General features: G+C 38.9%; 3 protein-coding genes across 3 annotated transcripts; 2 read left to right on the plus strand and 1 right to left on the minus strand.

Annotated features, from left to right (window-relative positions):
- Positions 1 to 4107: 4107 nt before the first annotated feature.
- On the plus strand, positions 4108 to 4895 carry LOC106662952 (cuticle protein 10.6-like). Its single transcript, XM_024225752.1, has 2 exons — positions 4108 to 4142; positions 4336 to 4895. The coding sequence occupies exons 1-2, from the start codon at positions 4131 to 4133 to the stop codon at positions 4867 to 4869; spliced, it is 546 nt and encodes a 181-aa protein (XP_024081520.1). The 5' UTR covers positions 4108 to 4130; the 3' UTR covers positions 4870 to 4895.
- A 4235-nt stretch (positions 4896 to 9130) lies between these two features.
- Positions 9131 to 10308, plus strand: LOC112126514 (pupal cuticle protein G1A-like). Its single transcript, XM_024225766.1, has 2 exons — positions 9131 to 9163; positions 9232 to 10308. Exons 1-2 carry the CDS (start codon positions 9152 to 9154, stop codon positions 10234 to 10236), a joined length of 1017 nt encoding a protein of 338 aa, XP_024081534.1. The 5' UTR covers positions 9131 to 9151; the 3' UTR covers positions 10237 to 10308.
- A 2389-nt stretch (positions 10309 to 12697) lies between these two features.
- On the minus strand, positions 12698 to 17080 carry LOC106663240 (cuticle protein 16.5-like). The gene is made up of 3 exons (XM_014387926.2): positions 17034 to 17080; positions 16593 to 16975; positions 12698 to 13068 (listed from the first exon to the last, which is right to left on the minus strand). The coding sequence occupies exons 1-3, from the start codon at positions 17043 to 17045 to the stop codon at positions 12717 to 12719; spliced, it is 747 nt and encodes a 248-aa protein (XP_014243412.1). The 5' UTR covers positions 17046 to 17080; the 3' UTR covers positions 12698 to 12716.
- Between the last annotated feature and the right edge of the window lie 3517 nt (positions 17081 to 20597).

A 20597-nucleotide genomic window follows, 5' to 3' on the forward strand; every position in this document is an offset into this window, starting at 1 on the left:
TTGCCAAAAAAGACGAGTGTACATATTCCAAAACAGAGTAACTTAGTACATTAGGAATTTTGCACTGTACTGGATCAAATAAGTTTGGGAAGTAGGTGAACGACTACTGATTATCTGTTAACGTCTGCACTCCACGATGACCTCTCATCAACTGACACAAAATCCACCTCAACGAAGACTCGATGGCATTTAATAAATTATTATCTGTCTAATAGCTTATCATTGTTCGATGTTATTATTGCCCTGTCAAAAAGGAGCTAACTAAGCAGGGTCTGTCACGGCTGTAACCTCGAACTCCTTTAAGAAATTACTGGTCGGTTAACGATGACCACATTCAAATCCATTTAACAAAAATTTACTGTATGATTATGTAATCAATATACAGACACAACAGAATAAAAACGCACAGTCAAACCTTTGGAGCAGAAAATGGCTAAAATTGTCAAAAAACCCAGCAGGAATAGAAAGATTTGGAAGAGCCAAAATACACGGAGGTATCACAGAGAAGGAAAATAAAATTACAAATGAAAATATAGTAAATATTTCCTAACATAAAAACAGGTCATTATACATAAAATGAGCCTAAATCATTTATCAATTAATCAATGTTTTCTGCATAATATCAATGTTACCTGTTGACTATCTGTCACCAAGATCTTTTGCCGTTAAAAATCGTAGTCGACTGATGACAATAAAGGTGCAAAGTGAAAATCTTCTGAAGGAGGTGTTGAAGTAGCCTTTGTGGTGCAGACGTTTCAACGGTATGAAGATTTATACTGCTACACATGAATGGTGTTCATTTTCAGGTCAGCCCAGATGCCAGGGCTGTTAAAGTTATGCAGCAAAAATACTGCGAACAGATCACTTTTATCCCTAGAAAATTAGCCTAATAAATGCCATGCCTTTCTCTGTTTATAGCACTAGCCAGCCTACTATTGTCTCGTTTGATCAATTTAAATCTGTTCTAGTTCTAATTGTCGACACGCAGAAGTCCTTCGATAAGGACTGGCATTCTGAACTTTTATTCAAAATTAAGGAGCTGCCAGACTCCTATCACCGTCCTATGAAATAATATCTGACCAATACAATTGCATTACCCAAGCCGGCGTCACTTAAGATAATAAGATATATTCCAGCTGGGGTTCTCAGGGAAGCGCCTGGGTGCCTTTTCTTTACTGCTATGTCCATGACATCCCCAGATCTATCTTGACAAAGACTGCCATGTTTGCATATGATCTTGCTATGCTAAGTACAGGCAAAAATGGTCTAATCAAAATCATGCTAACAAAACGGTAGACTGGAATTAAAAATAGCGTTGGGAATGTAAATCCCCAAAAGGTTACCATTAGATTACATAGGAGCCGGCCTCTGTACGACCTTTGCACCGCAACTAGTATTGGTCTATTGTGCATCTCCATGTTTTATCTAGAGCTCCTCATTAAGCTTAGGGCTTTTTACCAGGCCCCAAAGCTTTTTTAAGGGCTCCAGTGACCTCTGGCTTTTCCTTTCCCATGATTAGGATTCTCAGCCTATATAGGCCTTGCACCAATACTGGACGTGTTCCAATGTTTCTTCTTTTTTGGCAATATCTGCACAGGCTTGTTTCTGCCACTCCACAGGCTATATATGCCTCCGGAATCTGCAGTGTGCAGTTAGCAGTCCAAACATTGTTCTATTCCAAGCACATCCTAGATTTATTAGTTCTGCGATGGTCCTTTGATAAACCTTTCCGCATGTCTCTGACCCGGGCTTGAATTTTACGGATGACTTATTATTAATCGATTGTCCGACAAGAGCTAATTCAGTCCCAAATGACTATGGATACGGCAATGGCCTTCAGTGCCGACTGTCTATCCTAGTACATGGCTATTCTTCTATTGACAATCCTCAACCTTTTTATCTCCTGGCACAGTGTTCAATAGCCACGGTTCCGCTTGAAAGACGGTGATATATTGTCCAAGGGTTATATGAATTCTACTCCTCGGTTTATTTCCATAAATGCCAACTCTTGATTCGGTTGTGGAGCCATCTTTAAACCAGATATGGTCGGCATCCCCAAAGTTCTGTCTGGCTGAAGCTCCCCTCGAGGCCTTAATTGCTCCTTGTTATCTGAGTAGGCTATTTGAGCCAATTCACCTATCGCAGAAGATTTGAAAGAGTTCCAGTAGACATGGATGCAGCTCGGGTACCTGAAGTAGATACCGTCAAATACTTAGGCGTCACACTCGATAAAAGATTAACTTAAAACACGTCAGTAATCTGATTAAACGATTTTTAGGGTAAACCCGACTTTTAAAGCCCGTTCTGCAAGTTTCTTCACTTTCACTCTTCAACAAAAGGTTGTAATACCTATCACTTCTTCGTCACATTTGGCAGTATGAGTCACCTTGGGGTCTAAAAGTGACTCAGAACTAAACAGACTCCATGTCGACAAAAGTCAAATTTGCGGATCATCACGAATTAGATACTTCTACTGTACTTCACCATGATCTACGTATGCCATACGACGCCGAAGTGGTGCAAGAAGTATATAAAACATCAACGCATAACAGAGCACACGAACATCATCTTCACTGATTTAGTCCAATAGCTGCCGCCGACACGTAAACTTCGAAGGTTGAAAAGAAGTCATCATGCTGACCTTGCAGTGTAAATGAATTATTAGTTTTAAAAAAATCAGAGGACAGCCACAGTTTTGAAACCCCCTCGCATGTTTCATTTCAATTAGCGTTAACGCTACTGCATGCATTTTTCATTATTGGCCAGTCTATGATGCCATTACTTATGTCGAATAAAGTTATTGTTAAAAAAAAATCACTTTAAAAACTTCAAAAGTTTCAAAGCACAGAATATTCAGGACTAATAAAAAACAGAATTCTACCGTTTCGACAGTTGCCTGTTGGGAAAGGTCGATCATAAAGTAAAAATAAGCCAATTGTGAGACTGATTGAAAATGCGTTCTTCTTTTGAAACAGTATGCTTTCAATTTTTAAGGTTTTATTTTTGGAAATAGGTTACAAAATTAGAGAAGTGAATTAACGTTCACAAATGGCCTTCAAATATTAAACAAGTCTAATGAAACTGTATATTCACTGTTTTTTTTTAATTTATTTCATTGGACCATGTTTCAACTTTCTTTATTATTCGGTGGGCTTTAACTTGCCGAAGGTTGACAGCAGTCAACAACAAAAGTTGACAAGTTCACGTAGTATCAAGGTATGATGTATCAATAAATAAGCATCAGTCGGATATTAAGATAAGTTTAGAAACAATGATCAGAAGTGAACTAAATAAATCCAGGTGTGTCCCAAGGGTGCATACTTAGTCATGTACAATACTTGCTTTACACCAGCGTTTTCGACATGTGGAGTAAACATTTCCAATTTGGTCGTTAATAAAGCGGTGATATCGATAGATCTGCGCATCAATCATTCTTTTAAAAAAATTGCAGATAAATCAGTGAGCAAAAAATGAAGAATGAAACTTGATCAAGTCAAATCGGTATAAATAAACTTATCAAATAAAATATTTCAGCATATTCAATCTATGATCATAGATGGAGCAATCATACCTTCTAGCGGTACAGATAAATACCTGGCGGCTCATAGAAAGTGCAAGTTAAGAAAAAATCTAGTTTATAAACAATGCACAATGGTACGTAAAGAATTAGGATACAATAAATCTTAGGGAAAACAAGCGTGTGAGAAAGAATGTAAAGAATGTGGGTGAAAAAATTAATGGTTGCTCTATGAAAACTAGATTTGATAGAAATTATATTTTTTTAATTGACCACTGTGCGAAATTTCCAATTATCTGATGCACTGATTGATACTTCGTTTAATTGATTTAGGATTGATTGAATTGCATATGAATCACAGGATAAATTTGACGTAGGATACGTTTTTCATCTTGTGCCATTAATCGCTGAATAAGCGTAAGAACGGAAACTAGTTTTGCTAGTTCAATGACAACAGTACATCTCGAAACACCGAAAAGAGATCGAAAAATCGGTGGACGACTTGTGTGACCGAGTTATCGAGGGAGTGGCGGCCGAAGTGGGAGATGTCATGTATAAAAGGACGCCGGGGTGGTTCAGTGGACATTGTATCAGCAGAGTACAAACAGCAAACATGTACAAGTTGGTAAGTCGTACTGCTTTAAACTGCAATTGGATATATGCAATACAAATGACATAGCACACAGATAATAGAGTAGATAATATCTACATTATCAATGTGAAAAATTTAGAAAAAAGTATATTAATGATATAGAATACATTTTTTTTTTCAATTTGATGACTGGATCGTCAGATTTATAAAAGCTGCCTTTTTCCAGGCTCTTCTTCCCCTTTTCTTCGCCGCTGTCTCAGCTGGTTACTTGGGAGCTGCTCCCGTCGCCGCCCCCGTGGCTTACGGAGCTAGCTACGGCTACGCTTCCCACACCGTCGCCGCCGCCCCGGTCGCCTACGCCTCCCATGCCGTAGCCGCCCCGGTCGCCTACGCTTCCCATGCCGTAGCCGCCCCCGTCGCCTACGCCGCCCCCGCCCCCGTCGCCGTCGCTCACGCTGCCCCAGTCGCCGCTGTCGGAGTCGCTCACGCTCCCGTCGCCACCTCCTACGCCAACACCTACAGGACCGTTAACAAGCCCGTAGTCGCTGCTTACGCCGCTCCCGTCGCCACCGTCGGAGTCGCTCACGCTCCCGTCGCCGTCGCTCACGCCGCTCCCGTCGCCGCCGTCGGAGTCGCCCACGCCGCCCCTGTATCTTACGGATACGGTCTCGGATACGGACGTACCCTCGGATACGGATACGGACACGGTCTCGGATACGGATACGGACACGGACTCGGATACTCCGCCCTCGTCCACTAAATGTCTCCTTGACAACTTCTCAACCAGCCCGATACCTTTTGAATCCTCTTGTAAATAATTTTATATAAATAAATTATTTAAAAAAAAAACAATATTTGACTATACGAACTTTCCCATAATACAACAATAACGTTAAGAGACAAGAAATAGTCTTAATTTATAAAAACCATAAATAAAATTTCCATTTTTACTCTAATTTATAGATCAATAACAGTAAAAATAAGTTAGCGTGAATATCAAAGTTTTTTATTTGGCAAAAGAGGTGTTTGTAATGAAATCGATAACACTTCACACAGTTGACAGAAATGTATAAATTCAATAACCCGAGAAAGTAGGCAAAAAAGATTGGACAGATCTGCTGAAAAATAGAAGAAAGGACAAGGATCATTTAAAGCCTATGAGGAAAAGTCTTAGAGTCACGTAGGACAATCGACGCAAACTGACATTTACAGGATTTGACATAAAGTGTATAAATTCAATAACCCAAGAAAGTAGGCAATATGCATAAGACAGATTTGTAGAAGAGTAGAAAAAAGAACAACATAAGAAGAACATATACAGGCTATGAGGAAAAGGCTTACTATGCAACCCAAACCACTTGAACATGGAAAAATTAATGTACCGAAAATTGACACATTTGACAACTTTGAAATGACGCAGCACAAATAACACGAGACATCTTATGAACCATCGCGAGTGTTCAACTTTACAAAAGTGGTCTTTTTAAAATCAATGTCAATTACCACATACCAATTAAATCAATAAAAACACAACAGAACTTATAACAGAACTAACAGATAACAATAGGCAACAGTAAATCAACAGAACATTTACAAGAAAGAGAGAAACTGTGAGTGCATTACTTGAATTTCCCCCCTTTTGAAACTTATGGACATTAATGATTGATTAGAGATATTTCTTGTATTGATTCCATAGAAAAAATATTCTCGGGGTTACTTCTGGCTCGGATACTTGGGAAAACGAATTGAACATATTGTAAGAAAAAAGTAAAGCATGGTACAAATGGTTTTATGGTTTAAGTTGTGTTTTTGCTGGAATCATTCCTATAGCTCTGAAGGTAAAACTTCTTATATAGGTGATATGCTTTCCTACCCGGCCTCAACCGAACCAACTGCACCATTTGGAACATTGTGACTTCGAAATTTTCACAGACAGTAAAATGAGAGCATTTGTAATATGAGGCACTCAAAAAAATTTAATTGGCCGGACTATTGTTTTATAAATCAGGTTGAGAAGTCAATCTCAAAGCTATATAGTTGATAATAAACAGGGTTAAAAAACATCACAAAAAATTATAAAATCGATATCGTCTCAATAAAATTGCTGTTTATATTTACCCACTCAAATACATAAAAATATTAACAGAATGGTCACTGCATGTAAAATGATAAATATTGTTAAAGTGAAAGCATACCATGGAAGTGCCTATACCTAGATGACCCGGGAAAAACAGCCTTTGTATACGAAGCAAACATGAAGACATAACCTAAGAACCGGGCAAAACAGGCAATGACCTACTTAAACTAGTAGAATCGAGTCAAATGAACATAACTAAGGAATTAGGAAAAGTACAATAAACAAAAAAAGCCGAAGTGCTTGGGTAATACGAAACCTTCCTAGTATCCTCATCATTATCATCAAACCATGATCGACATCGTACCAATAAAGCAAAAATCTGAAAATGTCTTCCCATTGTTTTATACTCTATTTTTACTTTGTACTCTATTGATTTTGAAGTTACTAAGCATACAGTAAACGAAAGCGGAAAATGACGGAAGTTCTGCAGTAGTAGTGGTGGCAACGTTTGTGGTTCAGCGGTACAATTCTATCAGCCTTCAAGACCTTCGAGTATACTGATTTATGCTTCTAAAGCTGACCTAAGGAACTAGGAAAAGGATTAAGAAGAAGGATTAAGGCACAAGGCAGCCTGCTTGGGGAATATCAAACTCTTGCTTCCTAGTATCCTCATTATCATCTTTCCAAACCACCTGGCACAAAACAACATCAAGAGACTCCATGGCAAAAGGTTGGTATGGTATGGTGATAAGGATACTAGGAAGCAGGGTTTGTACTCCCCAGGCACTACAGCCTTCTGGCTTATTGTACCTTCCTGGTTCCATAGCTCAGTGCAATGGACTCTATTCTTCTCCTTAGGAGTATCAGGTCATTGACTGTCTGCTACAATTTCATTCCCTAAGTTTATTTCGTATGTTAGGTTGAATCTCCATTGAGCTGTTGCTTCGCATTCGAAGATGATACGGGTGGCTGTTTCCTCCTCCTCATTACATAATCTGCAAATGGGATCATCGTTCTATGTGCCCATGCTGTGTAGATGTTTTCTCAGATACCAGTGACCGGTTAATAGTCCTATCACTCATCTTGAGTTTAGCCCTCTCCAATTGCAGCAGAGATTTTGCCAGTCTTGGTGAGGGTTGTTGACCGCTAGAGTTTATCCACTTCTTCTTATGTTTTGTTTGGATCCATTCTGTGATGGACGATTCCATATTTGTTTTTGTTTTTTATCCGAAGTATAGGTTCGGGCCTTATGTACGGTCTTGCAGATCCTCCTCTGGCCAGTCGGTCTGCATTCCTCTGTGGCACAAATTCCTCTGTGCCCTGGCACACAAGATATCATCAGGTTGTTGTGTTTCCCCAGGTTTTTGGAGATTTTAGGAGATTCATTATTCACTGACTAATTTTGATGTAATTCTTTTATTTACTAAGATCTTATGGGGATTATTTTGTCAGTGTAACCACTTTTAAGATATTCCAGGGCACAAGAATTGATGGCATGTATTTCTGCTTGGCAGACGGAAGTGTATTTCCCTAATGAGTTTGTTTGCTCATGTTTTGGGCTTGTACAGTAAATGCTCGATCCGGTTCCTTCATTTGTTTTGGAGCCATCTGTATACCGTATTATTGTGTCTGATGCTCTTTTGTGTTTTTCCTCTTCTTTTTAATCCGTTGAGACTTTGTAGGATGTTGTGAAGATTTTTTCCGGGATGGCAGAAGGTTAGAAATATGCCTTATTAACGTTGTTACCAAAACCATGAAAACAAAAGCCTGAAGAAAGACAAGCTATCTGCTCATAAACCTCCTCCCATGTTTTATTTTAAAAAATCTAGCACCTTCTTCTACCCTATTAATTTTATTTTGAACCGTACTGAACATACAGCAGGCAGGCGAAAGCGGAAAATGAAGAAACTTCTGCAGTAGCAGGTGGTGACGTTTCTGAATCGGCGATTTTCACGATATGCTGAATTATGCTGGTAATGTTACTAAACTAAGGATCCAGGAAAAGTGCAATAAGCTATAATATAAGGCAATAGTACAAAATGAGTCAGATGTTTTATTCTTGATACTCAAAAGATCAGCATAATCATTGCATAGCACCTCCCTCCTTATCCCAGAGCCATTTTCTTATTGTCTCTTCTGATCAATAAAAATACCAGAATTTTATATTGTGTTTCTTATAGAAAAATTGGTCAATGTTGGTTGTTGGTGTAATAAATAATTAAAATTAAATATTTCGACAGTTCTGTTGAGAAACACGTTTCAAGCAGATCGTAAATTAAAAATAAGACTTAATTTCAAATTTATTTTTATTGTTTTCTTCTGAAAAATAAGACAGAAATTCCAACTATTACAAATTCGTCATTTATGTAAAAATATTCTTCATAAAAAGAGCCTAATTATCATTCACAACTGAGATAAAATTATACATTCACTGCTAAGGATGTTTATGTTCCTTTTGACGATATTTCATCTAGTCTATTTTTCATCTTTAATGACAGGTATTTGATACTGGTGTACGACACTACAACGGTGATAAATATGTTTCTGGTAAGTTGAATTTCAACTGGACAAATAGCTTCACCTTGCTGTCTGGAATTGTCAAATGATTTGGTTTAATGATTGATAGCAGGTTACGTCGTGTAATCGTTTTGTGATTGATTGATTTGTGTTTTACGTTCTTTTTGTTTAATACCATCAAGTTTTGACCCTTATAACGACAAGTCTATATGAGTCATTTCTTGCAGAACACTGTGGTTGGCTTTGAACCTTAATTCGCTGAATTAAGTAAGAACGGCGACAAGTTTTGTGAGTTCAATGACAATGGGACATCTCAAAACATCCAAAACAGGTTCCGAAAATATGTCCCATTTATATTCCGTTTTCAGTGTAAGTGGGAGATTCGGTTTGTATAAAAGAGAGGATCATCTTCTGAATAATCGTACTGCATCTTCAGCAATCTACAACCATGTACAGTTTGGTAAATTAAGAAAAAATATTTGATTTTATGTTTGTTTCTATGAGATTTTATGTTTATTTTTGGTGTAGGCTTTCATTCCGTTGTTGTTCGCCGCCGTTTCGGCCGGATACTTGGGCTCTACTCACGTCGCCGCACCTTTGGGTTACGGCTATGGAGGTACATACGGATACGCCAGTAACGCTGTTGCCGCTCCTGTCACATACGCAGCACACGCTCCCGTAACTTACACAGCAGCTGCCCCGGTCACGACTGTAGCCGCTGCTCCCGCCGTCGCTACCTACGGTGTCGCTCATGCTCCAGTCGCCACCTACAGCGTAGCCCAAGCCCCCGTCGCCACTTCCTACGCTAACACTTACAGGACTGTCAACAAACCCGTTGTCGCTAGTTACGCCGCTCCCGCCGTCGCTACCTACGGTGTCGCTCATGCTCCAGTCGCCACCTACAGCGTAGCCCAAGCCCCCGTCGCCACTTCCTACTCTAACACTTACAGAACTGTCAACAAACCCGTTGTCGCTACGTACGCCGCCCCTGCCGTCACGACCGTAGCCGCCGCTCCCGCCGTAGCCACCTACGGTGTTGCCCACGCCCCCGTCGCCACTTCCTACGCTAACACTTACAGGACTGTTAACAAACCCGTTGTCGCTACTTACGCCGCTGCTCCTGCCGTCGCTACCTACGGTGTCGCTCACGCTCCAGTCACCACCGTCGCCGCTACTCCTGCCGTCGCCACCTACGGCGTCGCTCACGCTCCTGTCACCACCGTCGCCGCTGCTCCTGCCGTCGCCACCTACGGCGTTGCTCACGCTCCTGTCACTTACGCTAGCTCCTATGGTACATACGCTCCTGCCGTTTCTACACTCACCGCCTCTCCAGCTGTTACCACCGTAGCTTCAGCCCCCGTCACCACAGTCGGCGTCGCCCACGCACCCGTCGCCGCTGGATACGGTCTCGGCTACGGAGTCGGATACGGATACAACGGTCTCGGTTACAACGGTCTCGGTTACTCCGGCCTCGGTTACTCCGGCCTCGGATATGGTCAAAACTATGGTTACTCCACCCTCCTCCATCATTAAATAGACTGAAATTGTTACGTACTTGCAAATATGTATATAAAAGGTCAAAATAAAAATAATTGTTATCTCTAACTTTCTGAACTCCTTCATTCATATACGACAAAAATGTATGCATGGTTGTGGTTAACCTTCTTTCAGCCCATACCCGTACTGTTTACCTTCTTCCAGCCATATTTATACCATAGAAGAGCTCCAAGTTAACCTTTTTCCTCTTTTTTGGGGTAAATTTTTCAAATTTGTTCATTTTTCAATATTTATGTTCTATGTTTTTTTAAATCTAGTATTTCTCTGATAAGCCAGAGATAATTAAAATATTATACGAGATCTATCTGAATTAGAAATAATGGTTATGAGAATCAGGGTGAGGTCATGAACAAGAAAAAAATCGCTTGTTTTATGCCAAGCTTTCATTGATATAATTCATTATCATGCCTTTTAAAAACAGAAATTAAGTTTACACATTAAAAAGTGATGTTTATATAAAAATTTATTAATAATTTAGTGTGCAATCGCTTATTGAACAGGTGATTATTAAGGGTAATTGTGTATACATTACGTCGTATAGATAAAGACACATATTTATTTAGCAGCGGCGTATTTAGCCGAGGGTCGTGGGTTCGAATCCCGCTCGTGACACTCGCTTTTATATCTCAACTAATACGGCCATTTCATTTGTAGCCGAGAATCAAATAGTTTACACTTCATTTGAAAAATGGCAAAAAGGAGTGAAAATTCGCAAGGTGGGGTTGAGATGGGCATTTATTGTCCGAGTGGGTCAAAGTCACGATAGCTCAACTGGTTAGAGCAGCGGCGTATCTAGCCGAGGGTCATGGGTTCGAATCCCACTCGTGACACTGACTTTTTTTATCCCAATGAATAATTTGCATAAAGATTAATTAATTGAAAAAAGTTATTCGGTCAATCGGACCACGAACTCTAACGAATATATTTACAATGATAATAATAAAACATAAATACACATAAGCTTGAATATTGATAAAGTTAAATTATACCACAAATTCTCGCACCGTATACAATGCAACATTTCGGCGTCCTATCGACCATTTTATGATTTATAACAAATAATTGTAACAATAATTTATGACATGTAATTCGCCTCAATAAAAAATAAAGATAGAGTAACATAAGGCATGGCTAAGGGAGTAAACAAATCTTTCTCTCCAGCACACAATAAGTTTATTTTTTAATGACGTTCATTTGCTATTTACAACTACAAAAATGTATTAAGTAATTTTTTTTCTGTTGATTGTGTCGTTTGAGCTATTTGCAGGAGAAACTGCTCAGTGACAACACTCTTTCACACTGAAACCTCGTCATTAGTCACTTAATGAGAAGGTCTCGGGGCCACTTTCGCCTCAATCGCCTTCGAGGATTTTCTGGTAGGGTTGGATGTGATTCGTTACCGGCCGGTTATCCCTCGTTACCGCACACCCCAGAGTACTAGATATTCTTCGGAATAGAAGATAATCCCACATTCGAGCTAATAAATTACATTCACACACCACCGGACTTCGTTAAGGCTGAGAGTATTCCCCTCCCCAGTATAGTACCTACTGTTTCAATACGATTTCTCCGGGAATGTTGCTGTAGTTGTGTTTTCGCCAAAACACCAGCAAAATACGGAAATTTTGTCCTCTTGATTTCCTCTCAACCGTGTGGCAAATCAAGAGAACATTTTTATATTCGACTAGCTTTTTTCCGGGACTTAGTCCATGCGGGACTCTGTTTTAAAGTACCTTTCAAATCTGATGCAGAGTGCTAGTATGGCTTTTTAATGTAATATCCCGATTCTCCGGTAAAACATGGTCCATATGATCCCCTAAGCGATGGAATTTCAAGATATCATTTCCTAGAGGCTATCCATATCATTACAGAAATGCACTGTCAAAATTTCAGCCCTTTAAATCCAGCGGTTTGGTCTGTGCGTGGTCAACAGTCAGTTACAAATTATATATATATGTAACAATCAATATTTCATATATATAAAATGATGATCTCTGAGAACTACATAAGGATTTTAAGGTGGGTTCATTTCCGAGTTTACAAAATTGACTTTATTTAAACTACTTTTGCAATCTAGCGAAGCCGGTGGTAATTTTTATAAAAACTAATTGTATATTAACTAATTAACTCAGAAGTTAGAAGCTTGACAGGGTTACAAATATGAATAATTAATTATATCTGAATTATTACATTTTTCTATTCCTATAAATATTTTACTCATTTATAAAGATTACTGGGTGTGATATTTTCTTTAACCTTTTAACAGTCAGCAGCATGTTTAAGTTAATTAATGTCAGTTGTTGAGTGTCATCACTCCTGTGTTTTGTTCTTAGTTGTATTAGAAGGCTTATGGGTTTATTGGTGGTTTATAAAAACAAAATTTTTCAATTTTTAAATAATTGTAATAATATTAAATTATATACAAAACAGCAGGAACTTCAGAAGTTAGAAGACGTTTAGTGGACGAGGGCGGAGTATCCGAGTCCGTGTCCGTATCCGTAGCCGAGTCCTTGGCCGTATCCGTATCCGAGACCGTGGCCGTATCCGAGACCGGAGTATCCGAAGGAACGTCCGTATCCGAGACCGTGTCCGTAGGCGACGGGAGCGGCGTGGGCGACACCGACGGCGGCGACGGGAGCAGCGTGAGCGGCGTAGGTGGCGACGGCGGGAGCGGCGTAGGTAGCGACGGCGGGAGCGGCGTAGGTGGCGACGGCGGGAGCGGCGTAAGAAGCGACTACGGGCTTGTTAACGGTCCTGTAGGTGTTGGCGTAAGAGGTGGCGACGGGGGCGTGAGCGACTCCGACAGCGGCGACGGGGGCAGCTACGGCGTGAGAGGCGTAAGCGACGGGGGCGGCTACGGCGTGGGAAGCGTAGGCGACGGGGGCGGCGGCGACGGTGTGAGAAGCATAGCCGTAGTTAGCTCCGTAAGCAACGGGGGCAGCTCCCAAGTAGCCAGCTGAGACAGCGGCGAAGAAGAGGGGAAGAAGAGCCTAGAAAATAAACCAAAATCAAATACAAAGTTACAAATATAAAATTTCTTCAATTTACCAATTTGTACATGTTTGCTGTTTGTATTGGTTGGATACAATGTACCTTCAAGGAATCCCGGCCGCCTTTTTATACATGAGATCTCCCACTTTGCAACCACTCCCATCCCCTTCGAAACATGTGTAAGACAGAAAAAAACCAGTTTTGACTTTTTCCGATGCAATTCCTCCAATTGTCAGTCTAGTTTCGTTTTCAGTTTAGCATAATTACACGGGCAAAATTAAAACCTACTTAACTGTAAAAGTAACGTCCCATGGAATTGTCAATGTCATGAACAGTATTTTGATTGTTTGCCACCTTCAAAATTTTCTTTCTTTTTCCTACAATTTACAGAAATGAAAGTCTTTAATATACCAGAAGACGGGAAACATAGGATATTTTTGAACCAAGGCCAGTGTCTATACACTGATCGCTTCGGTGTCATTGGGTACGTAAGTGCCTTTGTACCCTTATAATACTCCAAGGTGTTGTCCTAGTTACTGTCCGCTTTTTTGGAAATGTTTTTTATGTTGGCGGTCATGATCGAACTCAAATCATGATCTCCAGCCTGCTCTTTATATTATCGCGTACGGTAGAGACACATTTCTTATCGTGTATACATCAATTCGCCATTAGCAATCGTCATACATTTCGAAACGAAATTCTTTCAAATTTCAGGATTGTTAAGAACGGATTTCATCATGAACTTGGGTTCGTCCATTCTCGCTATTTTGTAGCGCACAAGAGATGATGTAACTAAGAAATATTTAAATCCTTTAAGTCTTTTTTTTAGTCTATTGATATCCGTTGAATAAAGCATTGCATTCCATGCGAGCCTTCTTTAAGTTTATATTTCAAGCCTATGTAATTTTTCAAAATTGATCGGAATCAACCAAATCAGTTGCAAAACCTGCTCTACTAACATTGAACTTTCGCTTCTTTGCGCGCGACGAAATAAAAAGCGAGAGGGGAGCTGCTACATAATCAAACGACAGAGGCCATCACACTGATTCTTTTAGAAGCAATCTAATTATCTGTGACGCCCTGACATGGCCGATTTTTTTTAAATTTTTATACCTGTCCTCATTAAAGCTAGTCAATGTAATTATAATTCAACTAAAAATGTATTCAAATACAAATAAAAATTTCCCACAACAGAATCGTTACAAAATATTAACGAGTCGGGTTAATGGGCATTGCCTTATAAGTGTGATCTGGGTGAACTTACGTCCGGTGAAAGGACAGGCGATTGCGGAAAATTTTTACTCAAACACCTATGAAATTACATCCACCAGGTTCAAATAGTGTACGACCTTGCTCGAGAACCGGCATCTTAATTTCCAAAGTATCAAAATGACGAAATAACAACAAAAAATACTTTGTACACGTTAATAGACGCTTGTTCTTATATGTACTTTTATATTTTCATCCATATTTGAACCTTTATTTTACCAAGAAAGGGCGTCCGTAAATCTATCTAGGGTTTTACTATTAAAAAAACGTTCAATCCTTCAACCTTTCCAAACTCGATAACTTATATATCAAGGAAAAGTAAATATAAAAATTTCTGTTTGAAAGAAGCGGCAAAAATTGTTGAGTCATTCCGCGACATGATCCGTACATAGGCGTATATAACTATGCTTTCTATGCGATACGATCTGAACTAAATCATTGCAAGCCCACTCAAGCATACACACTCACTCAAACCGCTAAAACAACTCTTTCTCTCTCTCTTTTTGTACAGAAATGTCAATGCTGTCAGTTGTTTGATATTGTTATTTATATAAACTAGGTATGTCTCTATTTTATTTTGCCATTCTCATCACTTATTCATTTTTCTTTTTTTACTTTGGTAATTTGTTTACTTGTTTATAAGTCATCTCTGTTATTTATCAAGTGTAGGCGTGTGTGCCTGTCTTTCACTCTCTCTCTCTCTCTCTCTCTCTCTCTCTCTCTCTCTCTCACTCTCTCTCTCTCTCTCTCACTCACTCTCTCTCTCTCTCTCTCATTGCCTTTTTCTCTTTATATGTTTTTTTCTAACACTTTCCCTCTTTCTCATCTATTGCTCTCTTTTTTTGTTTATTCATGTCTTGTCCTCTAACCGTGCCATATATCACGGTCTCTCCAAATCACTTTGGATTCTCATTTTCTATTTCTTTTCCTCTTTCACTATGTTTCCCTTTCGCTCTCTGTACCTCTCTGTTTATTCATTTATATCTCTCTCTGTCGCTCTCTCCCTTTCTCTTTTCTGCTTTCACTTTTCCTTCTTCTTTCTACATTTTAAACTCACTTTTTATATCTATATGTTTGGTTGTCTTTTTTATTTTTTCTACCACTTTCTACTTCTGTTCTGACCCTTGCTTCTCGTATCTTCTTTTTTTTAAATTCTTCACATCTCTTCTGTCCCACCAGCTCTGCTTGATTAGCTATTTTTGTATCTTTTTCGTTATATTTGTCTTCGCAAGTCTATCTTCTCTCTTTCTCTCTCTCTCTCTCTCTCTCTCCCTCCCTCTCTCTCTCTCTCTCACTCTCTCTACACTTTAAAATGGCATCCTTTAAATAATAAAAAATAAAAGCACCGTGTTGTATCTTGGTATAACTTGGGAGACATCCCATACATGTAGATAGCCGTAAAAAATATTGAATCCTGATGATTTTTTTTAGAAAATTCTGTGCTTATATCTTGATCTTGTTCTAGAATAGAATGACAAATTTTAATTTTATTCACCATCAGTTGCAAAATTTTAAATAAATGTGTATATTTGTTAGTCTTTTGAATCTGTAATTATAATATTAAAGTCCTGATGAATGGGATGTTATAATTCGAAAGGTTGACGAAAGAACTGAGTAATTGATTTCTAATTGGAGTCATTCCTGTCCGGTTTTTCAAAAAGTCAGACAACTTACGTCCAATAACCATGGTAAGCAGGATTTCATTTATTTAAAAATCATTCCTCTTTTTAACGTTTAAATTAAAATATCCTAAACAGAAAATAGGGAAAAGTGAATAAAACATTTTTTTTATGTTTTGTGATTTTTTTTTTATTGTAATTATTTACACGTGGAGATGTGAATGTTTTCTTTTTACAACTATTTAGTGGACGAGGGCTGAGTATCCGAGACCGTGTCCGTACCCGTAGCCGAGTCCATGGCCGTAGCCGTAGCCGAGACCGTGGCCGTATCCGAGTCCGGAGTATCCGTAGGTGCGGCCGTATCCGAGTCCGGAGTATCCGTAGGTGCGGCCGTATCCGAGACCGTATCCAAGTCCGTATCCGGTGGTTACTGGGGCGTGGGCGACTCCGACTGCGACGGGAGCGGCGTGAGCGACAGCGACGGGGGCGGCTACGGCGTGAGAAGTGTAGGCGACTGGTGCGGCGTGAGCGACAGCGACGGGGGCAGGGGCGGCGTAGGTGACTGGTGCGTGAGCGACAGCGACTGGTGCGTGATGAGCGACAGCGGTCGTGGTGGCGTAGGTGTTAGAGTAAGAAGCGACTGGAGCGGCGTGAGCGACGGCTACGGGAGCGGCGTGAGCTACAGCCACTGGAGCACGAGCGTAAGACAAAGGAACAGCATGAGAAGCGTAACCGTATCCTGCACCGTATCCTGCACCATATCCTGCACCGTAAGCGACAGGAGCGGCTCCCAAGTATCCGGCCGAAGCGGCGGCGATGAGGACGGAGAGGATCACCTAAAAATACAACCAAATAAACATCTCCAAACTCCAAATGAAATCACCAAATCCTTACAAATTTGAGCATGTTTGTTCCTTTTGAGAATCTATGCTCGTTTTGGCCACCTTTCGCGTTATATACTCTTGAAAATCCCCTCTTCGAAGCCCACACCCCTGTCGATTGTCGATTTTAAACCAGTTCGGATTCGTTGTAAAGTTCAATGTTTCTTACCCAGCTCCAATTTCGTCATCCCCTCGGCTCGTCCCTCTAAGACATTTTATTTAAACATTTTTAACTTTTAATTATCACATTAATTGAAATGGGAATAGCCGTGAAAACTATATGGCTGTAAAGCCATAGACAGATTACGCGATCACCATTTTGGAAAGACAAGAACATCAAATGAAAATGGAAAAGAATCACGTAACATCTTTAAAGAAAAGGGTACTTCTCATAGAGTAGTAGAAAGACAGAAAAGATAAATAAAAGCATGTTCCCTTTACATGAAGTAGGTGCAAAAGAACCGCCATGGATTACAATTTTTGTGTCCTTTATAGTCATCCTTCGTTTCTAAGAATTTAAAGTCATAAACTTTAAAAACGGAATTGCGAAAGACAATATCTCCTCATCCACGACATCCTATGGTTACCCTCTGTAGGAATTAATTCGGCCGGCTTTACTTAAAGTTGTTGATTGTTTTTAAAAGTTAAAAGCTCAAACAAAATAAGGAACATACACATGTTCAAGGAAATAGAGTATAAAAATAAACCTCGTAAAACGGCCATGTTGATGAAGTGGAAATTGGCTGTCACTCGATTGCAGAACTGAATGTTCTGATGATGATGATTACTAAGCAGCAGGTTTGTGCTCCCCTGGCACTGCAGCCTTCTGGCTTATTGTACTTTCCTAGTTCTCTAGATCAGTGCAATCGACTCAATCCTTCTCAGAAGTATTAAGTCACGGATGAAAGGTACGATGAATCGATGAGCAAACGATAGAATGGTGGTGGCAAGCAATACCAGGTGCATAAACTTCAATTAAGATTATTATAAAAATTGAGTACTTTCCATTGCTCCACCATTCACAATATTGTGCTTAACTGTGATCTCTAAAGAGGGACAAAAAAGCCTAGGGAAAAAGCACTGGAGCTTTTTGTTAGTTTATCAAGGCTGAAGAACCAAAGAAAGAAACGTTGCATCGATGATGGTTATGCTTTTTACATTTAGAAATAATTTCTAAAATCTCTCGTGGCATACTTTGCCTAATATCCAGGAACTAGGGTTGCATTTTCAATTATGTATCCTGTGTGGACTTTTTATTTACGAGGGTTCGCAACAGCAGAGGTCATATCAACCCTCGGGCGTGCCGCAGTTTTTGAAAAAAAAAGCTCATTTGTAAGTATGTCGGGTTCGAATGCAGGGCCACTGGATTCGAACCCCGGGACCTTTATCTTACAGTGGTAAGCGCCGTGCCAACGCCTGAACCGTTACGGCCACCGACGCCCCCGTGTGGACTATTGATGCTTTAGGTCTGCTGTGATAGATACAATCCATCTTATTTATTACCCCTTATCTTAAACCCTTTATTATTTTCCTCCCGGTGATAAACAGTTGCATCTCATCTAATAATATGATTAGTATTAATTAGGGTTTTTAGTTGAGATGAAAAAAAGTTAATAGCACGAGAGGGATTCGAACCCACGACCTTCGGCTTGATATGCCGCTGCTCTACCACCTGAGCTATCGTGACCTCGATCCACTCGGACATCAACTCCCCATCTCAACCCCACCTTATGAATTTTCCCTCCTTTTGCCATTTTTCAGGTGGTAGAGCAGCGGCGTATCAAGCCGAAGGTCGTGGGTTCGAATCCCTCTCGTGCCATTAACTTTTTTTTCATCTCAACTAAAAACCTTAATTAATTGTAAAGTTTAATTGGTCAAGCGGACCACGAAATTAGTGAAAATATGATTAGTGTTGAAACTAGACATAAATATTTTTTTACGATGAGATAACCTTCTAATGACCGATCTTTATTATGCTAAGCCTTAGGTAATCAATAAATAACTATTATATCCTCCTATGTTCAATAATTGTTTAATAGATCAGAAGTAACGATCGGACACGATTGTGTTTAATTTTATGCCTGATATAACAGTCAAAAACCTTGAATCGTGTAAATTGGCAACAATTATCGTGTCATTATTGATCGTGATTCATTTTGCCTTTCAACCTTTTCCCGTTTTGAAGTTCAATTATGAAGTACGCCGGCGGTTTTTTTTTCTAATTTTTTAGAATGCATTAGAATGATGAAGAAGCAGGTTTTATTAAATAAAACAAATTACGTTAATGGCTTAATCAGTCAATAAAGATTGTTCATCTAATGCTATTTTGTATCATAAATTATTTTAAGCAATAAAACTCTTTCTCACGTCATTCTAAAAATCTTAATAACTATTTGTTCCTTTTTTTATTTTTACGATTTATTGACATGTTCAGTCGAACTATTTGCAGATTTATGTAAATTTGTGTATATTGTAAGCTTTTCTTATCGCCTGGAAGTCTTTTCTAAAATTCAACTTATTTTTACATGACTTCCATTAAGCTCGACTAAAAGTATCTCGCTTGCTTGCTGCTTAGGGCGAATTAGCAAGTCGCACATTTTTTATTATTCCTGAACATATGTGTTTTCAGCATAAAAAATTCATATATTTTTAATAATAGTAATTAATAATTGGTTTAACGAATGAAACTCTTTTTTCATATCATCTGACCAAATACCGTAATATTTTCCTCCTTAAGTTGGTTTTTCAAACATCATTTTTATACGATTTATTATGCCTTTTTCAAGTTCTACATTCATAATACAATATTAATAATTTACAATTGCATTTCTCATATTGTTTATAATTTAGTGATCGCATTTCAGCAAAGTTTTTGCAGTTTATTTTCGCAATTATTTGCAATATAAATTTTAAAATTGTAAAACCTGTAAATATTCGAGAAAAACGATAAATAATGTTCATAGTTTGTTCAGATTGCCAATAAAATGTCTCCAAGTTCGGCTATTCTGTGCGTTTTTGCTACTTTTATGTTGGGTGGTATAATAAACGTTTTTATCACATACTATAAATGATATTAATAATTTTATTAGTCATTATAGATTGTTTAGCTGACTTTTATCTGACAAAATTTCAGCACAGCTTTTGCAAATTTGTCAAAATTGGTGTGTATCAGATATATTATTTTTCCTACGGTACGCCGGGTATGAAACTAGGGAGGGTCGAAGTACCAAATTACTTCCCGTTACTTCCTGTGAAACATCCCATCTAAGTAGAAAACCGAAAAAATACAACCATGATGATTTTTTCTTTGATAATGCTCCCTTCAAATTTGATCATGTACAAAATGACAATTTTTACTTTCATTCTTCATAAATTACAAAATTTTAATTAAATGTGCATATTTGTTAACCTTTTAAAACAGAAATTATAGTGACAGAGTATGATGAAAAGTATATTATTAATCGAAAGCTGAAGGAACTTTGCTTTTTGTTTGGCATCAATCCTGACGGTTTTTTAATATGAAACAGGTATGTCTTCAGATTGCCAAATTTTTATGAACAAGACTGCCAGTAAAAGA

Source organism: Cimex lectularius, unplaced genomic scaffold (genome assembly GCF_000648675.2).
Source record: "Cimex lectularius strain Harlan isolate CLEC.00 unplaced genomic scaffold, Clec_2.1 scaffold131, whole genome shotgun sequence".
In the NCBI taxonomy this organism is placed as follows: Eukaryota; Metazoa; Arthropoda; class Insecta; order Hemiptera; family Cimicidae; genus Cimex; species Cimex lectularius.